Source organism: Vicugna pacos, chromosome 10 (genome assembly GCF_048564905.1).
Source record: "Vicugna pacos chromosome 10, VicPac4, whole genome shotgun sequence".
NCBI lineage: Eukaryota > Metazoa > Chordata > Mammalia > Artiodactyla > Camelidae > Vicugna > Vicugna pacos.
Genome location: NC_132996.1, coordinates 30334022 through 30349524, shown reverse-complemented (window position 1 = coordinate 30349524; position 15503 = coordinate 30334022). Strand labels below are relative to the sequence as shown.

Genomic DNA, 15503 nt, shown 5'->3' with positions numbered 1-15503 from the left:
TACTGGTATGAAAATCTTTTTGTGCAATGTCTTTCCAGCGGAGTCTTTTAGCTGAAAGTGACTCTCATGTGGGGCAACACTGTGACACTTCCTGTTCAATATCTGTTCTCTGGCAGCCACAGCAGTGTGAAATATCCCTATTTCATCATACTGCACCAACATCGCGTGTGTCTCACGATGTTGGCCAGGACAAATGCGAGTGCTGATGAGGATTCTATTTGGAAATTCTACATTCTTGGCTGAGGATGCACAAAAGGGCAGATAGGTGAGAGACCATAATGACTCTGGACCTCAGGCAAGCAGGTGAAGTGGTTACAGTGGTTTTCTGGGATATCAAAATTTCTTTCGTTTGGACTCCTGACCCCTGAAACTGCAGACCCCTGGGAGAGCAGTTCTAGCCATTAATTCCTGAGACTTTGGCAGGGTGGGAACGGGAGGGGTAATAGTGATTATACATGGGACCGAGAAGATTGTCTGAACTGAGAATGTCTTAAAGAACGGTATCTTGGACAAATTTGGGACTCCAGGGCACATTATCCAAATTCTCAGAAGGTGGGGATCAGCCTGTATACCTGCTGACTGACTGAAAACAATCTGGCTCCAGGAGTAGAGGGCTGTGATTCCAAGCACTTGCCTTCGGAGGCAGTGTCACTCTTCCCAGACCCCCAGGTCCGGAATCTGTGGAGGATCGTTCGTGAGGGAACGTGGGGAGACTTAGGTGGGGGTGGGGTGATGGAGTGGGGTGGGGGGAGGAGGAGGGGGATAGCTATTCTTTAAGTTAAACGGAATGCACTATGATCCTATAATAATTCCCTGATCTCTTATTTTTCCTGCCTGATAACACGTGGTACCCTGTCTCCTGTTTCTTCCCAAGCAGGATGCATGGCTAGGCCAGTTTACAGATGCCAGTGGTACACATAGAGCCTTCACAGCAAATATCTGTTGGGTGATGATCACGTCGTATGCAGACCATGGGACAAAGATGACATAATCCACACTCCAGACCCCAGTCTCCTCTGAATGTCCCCTAGCCTCCACCCCCAGGCACCATTGTTTTCACTGTCCATTAGAACTGGCTTTTTCTGAATGTGAAGATTTCTAGGAGGTGGTCCCTGATCTGCTTGGTGCGGGCTCCATAGATGAGGGGGTTGAGGGCAGGTGGCAGCAGCAAATAGATGTTAGAGAGAAGGATGTGCACGGGCTTTGGGATGGTGTGACGACCAAAGCGGTGTGTGAGGTAGGAGAAGAGGCCAGGCACGTAGAAGGCCAGAATGACACAAATGTGGGAACTACATGTGCCAAAGGCCTTGGCACGGGCTTCCTGGGTGGGCAGCCTCAGCACAGCCTGGGCAATGAGCCCATATGAGCCGGTGATGCCTAGAATGTCTACACCTGACACGGCCAACGAAAGTGCCAGTCCATACAAGTTGTTGGCCCGTGTGTTACCCACCACCAGCTCCACAACTGCCATGTGGGCACAGTAGGTGTGGTCTATGGTTGTGGCTTGGAAGTGCTCAAATCGTGCCACCAGCAGAGGGAAAGGCACAACAATAGCCACAGCCCTCAGCACCAGGGCCAAGGCCGCATAGCCCATGCGGACTTTGGTGACTAGGACAGGGTAGTGCAGCGGACGCCCTACTGCCACCGCACGGTCACAGGCCATGGCCAACAGCACCCCAGATTCCATGGCAGTCAGTGTGTGAACAAAGAACATCTGGACCAGGCAGGCAGCGTATGGCACAGGCCGGGGCCCGAGCCACAGCACAGCCAGCAGCCCTGGGGCTACAGATGTGGCTAAGCCCAGGTCTGTGGCTGCCAGCATGGCCAGGAGCAGAAACATGGGTTGGTGCAGCGTGGGGTCTATCTGCATCACTGCCAGCAGTGCTCCATTGCCCAGCAGGGAAAGCAGATACATGGGCCCAAAGACCAGGGTCAGCCAGGCCTGGGCACCTGCTAGCCCTGGAATGCCAGTCAGTATGAAGAAGGTTGGGCGTGAGAAGGTGGAGTTGGGCTGTGGAGCTTCTGCCATCCTGTAGAGTCAAAGCTTTAGGGCTCATGAGGGCATGATTGCTGATAGGAGAAGGACAGGGAGAGATTTGGGGGTGTCACAGTGGCATGGATCCATCCATGTGTGTATAAGAATGGTGCAGGGCCGGGAGGATCACAGTGTTATAACCTTTGACTGGGGTTTGGATGGATAATCAAGGTCGCAGCCCTAGCTAGGATGGGAGAATCCTTGAGCCTGAAGGCCCGTGAGTGTTGCAGGGGAGCATGGGCACAGAGGTGGAGAGGAAGTGGGGTGTCACTGCTGCAGTCGCTGGTAGAGCTGGAGCCCTGCAGGTGGAGGTCAGCTGAGAGTGGAGCTGAGATGAATGTTTTTCTTCCTCAGGGTCCAAGTAGAGTCTGTCTCAGTCTCTGTAGATGGGGGAAAGCTGGTGCTGGGCTCTACAGTGGGGATGGGCACCATGCTCTTAAGTGTGGCTGAGCTTTAACATTCTGGGAATCCACCCTCCAAGAAGAAAGGAGGAGAGCAGAGAGAAAGGGAGAGACAGGAGGAGGAGGCAGATGGGACCTGGAGTGAAGCCAGAAGGCTGGCGTGACAGGAGAAAACCTGGTGGGTTTTTGGGGTATGGAGTGCTTACATTATTCTTAACTTGATGCTGAAGTGGCGAACTTGAACATGGGCTGGAGAGTTGACATAGGTCCTGGGAAGCAATGGAGAAAGAGAGATGGCGGCAAAAAAAAAAAAGGAACTTCTGTCTCCTTTCCTTCTTCACAATCCAGAAGGGGGTCACACTAGATTCTCATTCCTGTGGTGCCAGAGGGAGTGCAGGTGACAGGGAGAAAGTGGCTCTCAACCCAGGGTAGCAGCCATATGAGGAAGAAGCATCTCTGATGCTGGAGGAGGCAGGATGTATAGAACTGATTCCTCCCAGAATCTAGCCAACTGCAGAAGCTTGATGCGTGTTGGATGGATGATACCTGAAGGAGGAAGGAAGCACCAGCAGAAAACTTGACTGGGGAAAGAGACTTGGATCTGGGTGTTGGCAGTTTCTCCTCGCCTTGACCAATGCCTGGGGGACCTTTATGTGGCTGTTCTCCCTGCTTCCCTCCGGGGACCCTTACCCCTCCCACCCGGCCACATTAACTCTTCCCTTTCTGCCTCTTTGCTCAGTGCTGATAGGCTGGGTGGCTCAGGAAGTAGAGTCAGGAGGCAGAGGTGGGGGCAACAAGGAAAGAGACTGATTTATGGGAGTGGAAAGATCTGGGGCAGAGGAGCACTTCCTCTGAGAGGTCTCTGCTGACTCCCTGAAGTCTGGAGAGAAGACCTTGCTTTCTTTACTCTTAAATGGCATGTCTGCCTCTGTTGCATTGTAATCACTCATCTCTCCCCTGCCACCAGACTGAAAGAGTTACAGGCAGTGCTTCTTATTAGCCCCAGTATCACCACTGCTTGTCACAATGCCCCATAGTCAGTTGTCTATAAATAAATATTTATTGCTTTTAATTGTGGGACAAAACTGCTGGCCCAAATAGCATTTGCTGACTAACAGGGGCTCCTACAGTTTCAGAAACCTTACATATTCATGGAAATGAGAGTTATTCACCATCAGCCACAAGTCCCACTGCTATAATGAGATGTATTCTAAAAGTCAACACACTGTGCAAGATAACATGACAAAACCATAGGGCCTATGGGAGGGAAAATGGGAGTAGGGGCACAACATTAAAAATGTCATCAGTGACACATTTAAAAAGGATGGGAACCTAATAAAAATGGTAGTAGTGTTTGACATCCATTAAATGGTCAGAAAGTACATGAATATACCAATAAATATGACACTTCACCTTGAAAAAGACCTGGAGTTTTCCTTGTGGAAGTCAGTGTTGGAAGCAGCTCGTGAATTATTGTTAAGGTAGAAGGAGATGCAGATCGAAAATTTAGTGGAATCGGGGAGGGTATAGCTCAGTGGTAGAGCACTTGCTTAGCATGCACAAGGTCCTGGGTTCAATCCCCAGTACCTCCTATTAAATAATAATTAAAAAAACCCCAGCCTAATTACCCTCCAAAATTAAAAAAAAAATTGGGTGGAATGTTGTAATACCACTTGTGGATGGGTGTAGCTCACAACACAAGCAGTGAACAGAGGCAGCTGATAAATGTTTGCATGTGTGCACGTGTGCGTGTTAGGTTTTCCTACGTGGCTTGATTCAGCTGGGTGCAGTTTTCTGCGTTCACCTAGTTTCTTGCAGATGGAATCACACATAAGCAAACAGGAAATTCACATTAGGCTCAGTCCCCTAATATATCAACTGGTTGGAACACATTTACATTTCAAACCCAGCTTTATAGCAGAACCAGATGACTCTTGTGTGTGCCCTGTGGTGAGGATGCAATGGTGATAACAAGACCTTGCTGCTCTCAGGGAGATCGCAGTCCAGTGGACACAGCAATGCAAGCAATTGTCGGAGGGCTATTACGGTAACTGCACTAATTTAGGTCAGTACCAGGTATGGTGCGGGCATAGAGAAAGGAGTCTCTCCCTCTTCCTGTGGGAGTCAGGGAAGTCTCTGAATTATAGTAATGGCTGCAGTCCTGTGGAGTTTCCTATGAGCAGGCTCTGCCCTAAGCCCTGTCCTCATGACATGCATTTGCAGCAGGTACAAATATTTACCCCATTTTACAGACAAAGAGCTAAGGCATGAAGAAATTAGGTAACTTGCCCACGGTCACACAGCTGGTAGACAGCAGTTAGGATACTGACCCTGGCATCCCTGCTCTTAGTCGCTGCTTCATAGACTTCCACGATTAGCACAGGAGTAGTTTTCTAAGGAGAACTGGGGCAAAAGTCATCTGTTCCTGGGAGGAGTTCAGGTGACTTTGGGATTGGCAGGTGGTCCTAGGATTGCTGAATGGGGATATATAGAAAGAGCTGCAATTATTTGGCAGTGGATGGTGATCCCTCACCCACCAAAGGAGGAGAGGTGCTCTTGGGAGGTGGGAGCAGTGGGCTGAGAGCCATGAAGGAGAGGGCTGGGAAAAAGTACACTTGATGCCACCACATTCAAACAGTCCCAAGAGGACACTAACAGCACTTCTGGCTGACACATGCCTATCCTGGGCACTAACTGTTTGTATAATGATTGTTCATAAGATAAATCACAGACCCCTTAAGCCCAACAACATTGAAGTTATTAAATTCTTGCAAATCTGCTATATTCTGCATTTCCCACTCTCTAGTAATGCAGGAAGTATTGGGGGATATCACTGACTTTGTCTCTAGAAATTTTCCTTTGTTGGTCTCCCAGGCTCCAGTCCAACATTATAGGAGCTCTCTGACCGCATTTTGATGGGTGATCTGGCTGGTCTTTGCCTGTGACACTGGCCGTTAGAGGAGGGGTTCTAGCAATGCACCTGTGACCTTGTGGGGCTATTACTCAGAGGCGGATGCCAGCCCTCTGGAGGTAGTAGAGGTGGAGCGGGAGGAAGAGGGGAGGCTTATTAGATCTCACAGTGGCTTCTGGACTGGCATGAAAATAGGATAGGAGGGCTCCACTTGGGGACTGACCCCCTGATTTTCTCACTTTGTCTAATGTAGCTGCCACCACACCTGCTGTAGAACAGGGTTCTGAGAGATCAACTGTGTCTGTGTGGGCCTGATCTATGGTTTTCTGCTTACAGTGACCAATGAGCAACAAGACATGAGAGTGATGATCTATTTACGCAGTAGATTACAGACCAGAAAATCTTGGGTTCTAGTGGTGCCACTCAACACTGAATCCTCTTCCAGAAAACTCCTAAGGCAAATTCTCAATTGTCAAGTCTCTATTCCCAAGTCAGTGTAAGTCCCCTCTGTGACCAGTAGCACCACTGTAGCCCAGGCTTCATATTCCCTCGGTTTCTGGAGCGACAGAAGGACTTCATATCTCCATTCTCCTATGGAGATGTGGAGGAAGTATGGAACCACTGTACCATTCTGTCTTCTGGCTTCACCTCCCCCTTCCATCTGGACTTCCCAGTCCTTCCATGAGAAGGTCCTTAATGGGGCACTGGGAGTCCCCAAGCCCTAGGACAGTGGATGTTCTGACACCTAGGCTGTAGATTTGGGAGAGGAGCGATTCTCCTTCTGTTATAATATGATCCTATAGAAGTCAGGCTCTGATAGGGGTATGAAATAGGTCAGATCTAGTTTTTAACAATTTTCCTGTAATATTGTCTGCTCTCCTTATTCATTAACCCTTCCTCTGAAGCTGGGTCAGCCCTTTGACCATATTTAGCAGTGACACTATTGCTCTCCTCTGTGCTGAGGTCACAGTTCTCATCCTTGTCTCCCAGGCAACATTGTAAGACAGGAAGATTAGGTTGGGACCCTGAAACTCCCCTTAACTTATCCAATCATTCTTTCCTTCAATGTGAGGTATGGAACAGCCATTTTTTTTTGACTAAGCCTCTCTGAACACTGTTGGGTAGTGAGAGCCGTGCTGAGATGGTCTCCTAAAGACCTAGCACAGGATGAGGGGTTTCCTCTGAAGGCTCTCTCGCACTTAGAGGGGGACTTCTGAATTGACTAACTTTGTTGGGGCCCCTTTTCAAGAAGTTAATTCCCTGAAGTTCTTTTTTGAGGTAATAGGTAGCACCTTTATCTTTTCCCATCATCGCCTCCCTTCCTCTAGGCTCACGTTGCATGGCTGACTCTTACAACCAGGAAAAGTGCTGTGTCATCCATAGCAAACATTAAAGAGTATATGCAAGCACAGTAATATGAATGGGGAAACAGCCTCTCTTACTACATCCAAACAGCCACTGAAGCCCATGTCCTTGTGTGTGTGTGTGTGTTTGTATGTCTCCTCTCTGTCCCCACTGCAGTGTGTCCTTTTTTATACCCAACAAATTTATCTCAGAATATTGCAGCAGCTTCATAACTGATACTTGTGTCTCTGATATGCTTCTTTGTATTTTTTTGGTCGTATTTTATTTGAGAAGTAGCTTTTGTGTGTGTGTGTGTGTGTGTGTACGTGTGTGTGTACGTACATGTGTGTATAAAGAATAAGAACAAATGCACGTGTGTCAGCACATCCAGAACTGACAATTACTAACATTTCGTCCAACTTGCTTTTAGCTCCTTTTTAATAAAGGCAATAAAAATTACAGATAAAATTGAAGTCTCTTTTATCTCCCATAGTGTTTGATTCTCCCCTTAGAGACAGTAATTATCCTGAATTTAGTGTATCTTTCTAATTCAGTTTTTAATGCTTTTGCTAGTTGGTACTTTTAAATATTTATGTAAATTATTGCCTACTGTATACAGAAAATTATGTGTTGAACTCTATTTATTCAGAGATACAGATCTTTGTCATCCCTTTAAATTGCTATATAGTTTTACAGCATACGATTAGGCCAAATATAATTCATTTATTGATGTACTTAAAACTGTTTCTGATTATTTTGCTCTGCATACTGCTATTAACATCTTTACACATGTGTCCATTTTCAAATGTATGAAAGATTCTCTGTAGTGTACCTCTAGAAGTGGAATTGCTGGATCATAAGATATGCACATTTTCACCTTTAGTTGATATTGTTAAATTGCTCTTCAAAATGCTCGTTTGTGTATTCCCCCCAGCAGTTTGAGAGATACTTTTTTTGACATCCTTGATACATCATATGATCATACATACATTTTAATGCATCTGATTTATAAGAAATATTAGCTCACTATTTTAATGTCATTTTTCAAACATTTTCATGTATTGGTCATTTAAATTTCCTCTTCTGTAAATTGCCTGATCATTTTCTTCGTGTATTTTTCTATTCAGTTGTCTTTTAAATCCCTGTAGTTTTTCTAGACATCTCTATATATTCAAGATACTAAACTTTTGTTTTATATTGAAAATATAACCTTCCATTCTGTTAATTATCTTTTAATTTTATTTATGGTGTCATTTGTCTTACAATAAACTTGAATTATAAAAAAAAAAGCTCATCGAGGCCATATGCTTTTGTTTATTATTTAATAAGTTCTTTTCTACCCTGAGATTGTAAAGATACTATTTTTATAGTGTATATACATTTATATGTTTAATTCATTTTTATTGAAGTATAGTTGATTTACAATGTTGTGTTAGTTTCTGGTGTGCAGCATAGTGATTCAGTTATACAAATAATATGTATATATTCTTTTCCATTATAGGTTATTATAAGATATTGAATGTAGTTCCCTGTGCTATACAGTAGGACCTTGTTGTTTATCTATTTTATATATAGTAGTTTATATCTGATAATCCCCAACTCATAATTTATCCCTCCCCCTTTTCCCTTTTGGTAATCATAAGTTTGTTTTCTATATCGGTGAGTCTGTTCCTGTTTTGTAAATAAGTTCATTTGTATCACTTTTTAAGGTTGCATATATAAATGATACCATATGATATTTATCTTTGTCTGACTTACTTCACTTAGTATGATAATCTTTAGGTCCATCCATTTGCTGCAAAAGGCATTATTTCATTCTTTTCTATGGTTATCTTTTTTATCCAGTCATCTGTCGATGGGCATTTAGGTTGCTTCCATGTCTTGGCTATTGTAAATAGTGCTGCTATGAACATTGAGGTGCATGTATTTTTTTGAATTAAGTTTCCCTCTGGATATATGCCCAGGAGTGGGATTGCTGGATCATATAGTAAGTCTATTTTTGGTCTTTTGAGTAATCTCCATACTGTTTTCCATAGTGGCTGTACCAAACTACACTCCCACCAACAGTGTAGGAGGGTTCCCTTTTCCCCACAGCCCCGCCAACATTTATCGTCTGTGGACTTTTGAATGATGGCCATTCTGACTGGTGTGAGGTGATACCTCATTGTAGTTTGGATTTGCGTTTCTATGATAATTAGTGATATTGAGCATTTTTTCATGTGCCTATTGGCCATAATTGTGTAAAAATTTTAATCAACTTTTCATTTATTGTCTCATTTTTTCTTGAGTGACTGACCCTAGAGGGTGCCTAAGATTCTCCCTCTCAGCTCCCTTAATCTATGTTTCTGGACTGAGTCTGAACACTTTGACATGTTCATCCGAGGGGGCTTTTGTCTTCCCTCCTTATCAGCTATTTCATCTCTCCAAATCTCTATTTTCTCATCTGCCAAATGGATACAATAACCATGCCTTATCTCACTGGATTGTTCTGAGAATTAAATGCAATAATTTATATTAAACCCTAACCCCACGACAAGGATTTAGTAGGGCTCAACGTTAGCTGTTATTATGTTATTACTTTATTGCTGGGATTTCTGTCACTGCTCTTATGCTGTGTCTTCCAATACTTCATGTGCATTTTGTCTGGAGCATTTTATCCCTAGAATTAGTGCTCCCTCTTGGCTCCCTTGACTCCCTTCTTGGAGAAGGGTTTTCATTTCTCCTTTGGTTCATGGACCAAAGGGGAACTGATCCCAGGGGTGACTCTAACACCTGACTCCAGAAGAAGGAAGCAGATGGCTTCTCAGTTTCTAAATATAAGCACCCTGTACAGAGCAGGAGTAATGACAACCCTCATGCCAACATGGTCAGTCTCCAGCTTTCTCTTTCCTTCTCATTCCTCTTCCCTCAGAACAAGCAAAGTTTCTAGCTGTTTTCTGACACTTTCGCAACCCCTCATCTGATACTGTAATGTCATAGGTGAGTTTAAGGGCGTTGACGGTGGTAGAGGGAGGGATTGGCAAGAGTGCATGTATGCGTGTGTGTGTGTGTATTTGTGTGTATTTAAGAGTATCAGTAAAGGACAAAGATGAGCTGGGAGAGAGGAAATGTGGGAGAAGGACAAGTGGTCAGCGAGACAAAGGATGAGAGAGGGATTGCAGCATGACAGAGCTCAGGGTGGCAAGGGGTGTAGGCACTGAGGGAGATGTCAGTGGGACTAGGAGGTGGAAGTGGTTAGGAACGAGAATGCGGAAAGGGGCCAGGAAAAGTACCAGGAGAACACAGGGGGAAGAGAGACCTCTTGATAAAAGGTTTGAGGGCAGTTCATAAAGTAGTCAGAATCAGACTGTACCAGGACAAGGGATATCAGTGGGGGCTCTTCAGGAAAATGGCTCAGATTTTGATCATCATTTTGGAGAAACAAGCAAAGCTACTGGTGAAGGATTAATTGACTATTTCCATAGTTCATTTGTTTAAACATTTCCTAAGTAATCTATGATGTGTGAGACACTGTGCTGAGTGCTGTGAACTCCCCAATCCCAAAGTGAGGAAAGCTCTTAAGGAAACTTCCTCCTGGTAATCTGGGTGTCAGTCTGGGTGTTTAAACTGGAAAAATCCTCCTCACTCAGTCTCCTATCCTGCATTTTACAGAACAGATTCAGAGGCTGGGAGAAGAGGTTGTGTCTTGGAGCTGGGGTCCTCCATGTTTTTGCTGTCACATCATAAGAATATTATGATGATATTTACACATGATACACCACCATATGCTTACCCAAATGTTGACAGAATCCACAAAGTGTTTATAGGGAGTGAAGCAAATGGGTTGATGGACATTTTTCTTGAGATGTTTAGATTTATTAAAAAAATATGAGTTGCTATTAAGGGTATGCCAGTGAATTAAGACTATCTCAGTGCCTCTGCAGCATAAATAATACTGGCTTTAGATTATGAAAGCGTTTTACATGCTGGCTTTAAGTGCACATGAACAGGAGTGAGGCTATTAGAGGGATAAATCTGAATTTGTTCCAATTTATTAAAAGGATAAGCCATTTACAAATTTTGGTACTTTATATACTGTTAGAAACAAATGTCTCATGACACATCTCACAACTAATGCTTCCATATATTGTACTGCCAACCTAGGTCCACTTTTATAATCTGGGGTTGGGGTGGGGAGCAGGCTGTTTCATCTGTTAAGGACATAGCTTCAGTGTGTAGAGTCTGTGCATTTAAAAGAACCTAAGAGTGGTGAAAAACACTTGAGATGTGAAACACAAGTACAAGAAAAATGGCAAAATGAAATTAATACTTGTTTAAATAAGTTGCTAGATAATACAACTAGGCAAAAAGTAACTGACTCAATTCCTATATATTTATCTAGCAATTCTATCTAATGTGGCTTGTGTGTGCATTTAAAAATATTTTTATTTATTATCATATTGTTTAATTATTTTATTTGGTGGTGGTGGGGAGGTAATTAGGTTTATTTTTAGAGGAGGTATGGGGGATTGAACCCAGAGCCTTGAAAATCTACCACTTGAGCTATACCCTCCCCCTGTGGGTGCATTTTAATATGTCGCTATGATGTTGAGAGAGTCTTCCAAAATTAAAATGCATAAAGATGTAAAAGGCTTTTACATAACTCTCTAGAGAGGGAATGGGCATAAACAAAAAATAGAGTTGGGTGGGACTCACTGGGAGAAAAGAAGACACTAGAGAATAAAAGAATCTTGTCGGGGGCTGCAAGGGAGAAATGACTTCTCTTGTCCTCAGCCTGGACTTAATCTTCCCCATGATTCCCTCTCCTAGTTCTCCTTGGTTCTAGAGCTGAAGCTATGACTCCCATCACACTGCCATGTCCCTGGGAATTCTGTAAACGAGTCCCACAGTTTAGAGACCCACGCTCTCTTTTGTGATCTCTGCACATACTCACAGGTGCTTTCTTTTTCTCTCCCTTTCAGCAGATTCATCAGCTTCTAAGTCATCAGAGAGGACCCTAAAGTGCATCATGACTCACACCAACTTTACCATCTTCCACCCTGTAGTTTTTGTCTTACTGGGCATCCCTGGGTTGGAGGCTTATCACATTTGGCTGTCAGTACCCCTCTGCCTCATGTATATCACTGCAGTCCTGGGGAACAGCATCCTGATCGTGGTCATCATCATGGAACGTAACCTTCATGAGCCCATGTACGTCTTCCTCTCCATGCTGGCCATCACCGACATCCTGCTGTCCACCACTACTGTCCCCAAGGCCCTAGCCATCTTTTGGCTCCATGCTCATGACATTGCCTTTGATACCTGTGTCACCCAAGTTTTCTTTGTTCACATGATGTTTGTTGGGGAGTCAGCCATCCTGTTAGCCATGGCCTTTGACCGCTTTGTGGCCATTTGTACCCCCCTGCATTATGCAACAATGCTAACGTGGCCTGTTGTGGGAAGGACTGCTCTGGCCATTGTCACCCGAAGTTTCTGCATCATCTTCCCAGTGATTTTCTTGCTAAAGCGCTTGCCTTTCTGCCGGACCAACATCATCCCCCATTCTTACTGCGAGCATATTGGAGTGGCCCGCTTGGCCTGTGCTGACATTACCATTAACATCTGGTATGGCTTCTCAGTGCCCATCATCATGGTCATCTTGGATGTGATCCTCATCGCTGTGTCTTACTCACTGATCCTCCGAGCAGTGTTCCATTTGCCCTCCCAGGATGCCAGGCACAAGGCCCTCAGCACTTGTGGTTCTCACCTTTGTGTCATCCTCATGTTTTATGTTCCATCCTTTTTTACATTATTGACCCATCGCTTTGGACGGAACATACCTCAGCATGTCCATATTGTGCTGGCCAATCTTTATGTGGTGGTGCCGCCAATGCTCAACCCCATTGTCTATGGTGTGAAGACTAAGCAGATCCGGGAGGGGGTCGCCCACCGGTTCTTTAACATCAAGGCCTGGTGTTGTGCTCCTGCTCTGGGCTAATGGCTCCCCTTGAATCCCTACTCCCAGCTTTATCAAGGAAACTAGGTGAATCACAGAGACTTTCTGGACTGAGAGCTTTTCCTTCTCTTCCTCTCTCTCTTCCTTCTTCCTCTTCCTGCAACTTTTCTTTTTCTCTCTTCTGGATCACCTTCTTTGCCTCTTATGTTTCTCTACTTTTTGTCTTCTCTTCTTAAATCCCTCCCCCATAACCCAGAAATAATAACTAGGTGTGTATGGCTTTGACATGAGCATTTAGTATCCTCTGTACTCCAGAAATACAGGGAGCTGAACACCACATGAAGTGAGTTATGCACAAATAGGTAAAAAAAATTTTACATTTAACACCAAAAGGGATTCCAATTTTTTAATCCCAAAATGTGCATTGATTCTTTGTACAGACTCCAGGAGCTCTCCATTCACTTCTACAATGGCAGGTGTTTTTGAAAAACAGCCACTCATGCCCTTCAGCCATCTGGAAAATTCCTGTTCATTCTACAAATTTCAGTTCAAGAACTGTCTTTCCTGAGAAGTCTTTCCTGGTTTTTCCAGACATTCCTAGGTTCCTACCTTTGTATGTCTGTTGCGTCTTTTACAGATCTCAAAAAATATGTAATGAGTTATGACGGGCTGTTTATTTGCGCCCCTAATTGACTATAAGCTCCTTGGAATCAGAAGAGTGTATGTCATATTTGAGAAGAAGGGATATTAGCTGAACCTATTGTGGTAATCATTTCACAGTGTATGCAGATCAAACCATGACGCTATATGCCTTAAACTTATACAGTAATGTATGTCAATTATTTCTCAATAAAACTGGCAAATAAATAAATAGAAAAAAAGAAGCATGTGTGTCATTCACATTTGGACTCTCAGTACATCACAAAATGCATGGAACATAATCAATGTTTGAAAAATAAATGAAAGCACAATTACCTCCCTCAAGTTAGAACAGGCATCGCTATCAAGCACTTAAATGATCAGCTAAATTAGTCCGCAAACCCAGTGATTAGTAAACCAATTTCTCACAAAGCTAGCTTGGCGTCATGGTGGCAAATAAGCTGCTGATTGCAGGACTTCTTACTTTGTACGTCTTTGCTGTATCTCAGAGACTGGGGAAAGACAAGAGTAGGAGGAAACAGGGTACTCTTGATTTTCTGTTCTACCAGGCTTCTGACTATCCTTAACATTAGGAATTATAGCACACTGTTTCTGACCAGGTAAGCAAAATTGGAGTAGTTTCTTGGAGTTCACATTTTGACCCTTACTCTTTCATGCTTTTTCAGCACAAAAAAGCTCATTTCCTTAGCCACTGCCTACATTAAATGAGTCCCCCATCTCTCTATCCTAGAGTTCTTTTGAGTTTTAGATACGCAAATCCAAATATCAATTGATTATCTCCTCCAGGATATAGAACTCCCACTCATGGGAGCTTTTCTTCCTTTTCCTGTTCCTTTTCTTGGGAACTTGAGTTCTGTGAGGGCAAAGATTATGTCTTATTCATAATTACAATTCCAGCAAATAACATAGGGTTCAATATGTATATTTATGGATGGACTAATTTAAAATGCTGGTGATGTGGTTGACCTCCGTACCCTTTGCTGGTAAATATCACCTAATTTTATGACTGAAAATCACTTGGACACCCCCCCACCCCCACACACCACTTAGCTCCTTCAGAGCTACTATCTCGTCTATATTTCTGCAGGTTTCTATGTACATTAAGGTCTAGCAAGTATAGGAAGGGCTTTAATATTCTATGTACTGATTAGCAGCAACTAGCTGCATTAACCCACTCTGTGTCCACAGGTTAGCCAGAGATATGGAGTCCTTAGCAGGTGCAACTTGTACAGGCTGCTTCAGGCAGGACACAGATTACCCACCCTCTCTGGTTCCTGAGTCAGTGATCTCTGGAGACTGGTCCTTCAGGGGTCTGATTCTGTTCAGTTAAGTGGGATGGTCCCTAAAGACTAAGTAAGGTAGAAGCGCTCTCCTTACCCAAGGGATTCCTGATGAGGTATAAATACTATCCTGTTTTGCTCCAGAGTTCTGCAACTGGCAGCTTCTTTTACATGTTAGGGAAGAAATTTCTCTTGAACTGAGGTAAGGGAATAAATGGGAAGGGAAATCTAGGAAGGGAATAAAAGTTTGGTTCCTGGGAATGTTAGATTTTCCTGGAATAAACTCAATAAACCGTTGATTCAGACACGATCTTCTTGAGTCCTCTGTATAATGTAGTATAAATATACACTGTCCAGTGTGTACGGCTTGACATCTTGAACTGTTGCAGACATTTCTGCTATGCAGGGTTGGGACAATGGCTAATTTCTCCCCTTAGAATATTAAAGTGGGTTAAAAATATTGAAACAATTGAAAAGTAGGTAGAGTAAAACTCACAGCTTAAAGTTGAAATGTATTATTTATATGAAAATTAGAATGTATTATAATTTTACTGATTTTAATGGAAGAAACCCATAAATAATATTTTCAAAATAAAATTTTGGGCAAATCTAACCACTAAAACCACATAAAACTTGTACAAGTGGTCCTTGAACAACACAGGTTTGAACTGAGTGGGTCTACTTATACACAGATTTTGTTTTTCAATAGTAAATACTACAGTACTACACCATCTGTGGTTAGCTGAATGTATCTCATTCATCTTTATAGTTGTAGCAGATACAGAACGACCAATACGGAGTGTCCACTGTAAAGTTATACACAGATTTTCTACTATCTGGAGGGTTGGCGCCCTTAACCCCTGCATTGTTCAAGGGTCAATGGTATATAAAGGGCTCTCATTTTTCCTTTTGCCTTGGGTTGCAATATGGTCCAGTA

The 15503-nt window shown here is 43.5% G+C and overlaps 2 protein-coding genes across 20 annotated transcripts in view; one reads left to right on the top strand and one right to left on the bottom strand.

Moving 5' to 3' along the window:
* The window catches only part of FHIP1B (FHF complex subunit HOOK interacting protein 1B), a 45201-nt gene extending 31717 nt beyond the window's left edge, over nt 1–13484 (top strand). For 8 of the 19 annotated variants that reach the window (XM_015238531.3, XM_072969370.1, XM_006203448.3 and 5 more), the window contains one exon: nt 11653–13484. In XM_015238531.3, coding sequence (XP_015094017.2) covers nt 11653–12668 — 1016 coding nt within the window. In that variant the 3' untranslated portion in view covers nt 12669–13484. Of the gene's footprint in view, nt 1–116; nt 692–1818; nt 6420–9602; nt 9671–11652 lie in introns of those variants that run through there. The other 11 variants (XM_072969385.1, XR_012076549.1, XM_072969377.1 and 8 more) reach the window with 11 other exon arrangements.
* Nucleotides 997–2097, bottom strand: OR52W1 (olfactory receptor family 52 subfamily W member 1). Its single transcript, XM_006203446.4, has one exon. It carries the CDS (start codon nt 2027–2029, stop codon nt 1067–1069), a length of 963 nt encoding a protein of 320 aa, XP_006203508.2. The 5' UTR covers nt 2030–2097; the 3' UTR covers nt 997–1066.
* Nucleotides 13485–15503: the final 2019 nt, after the last annotated feature.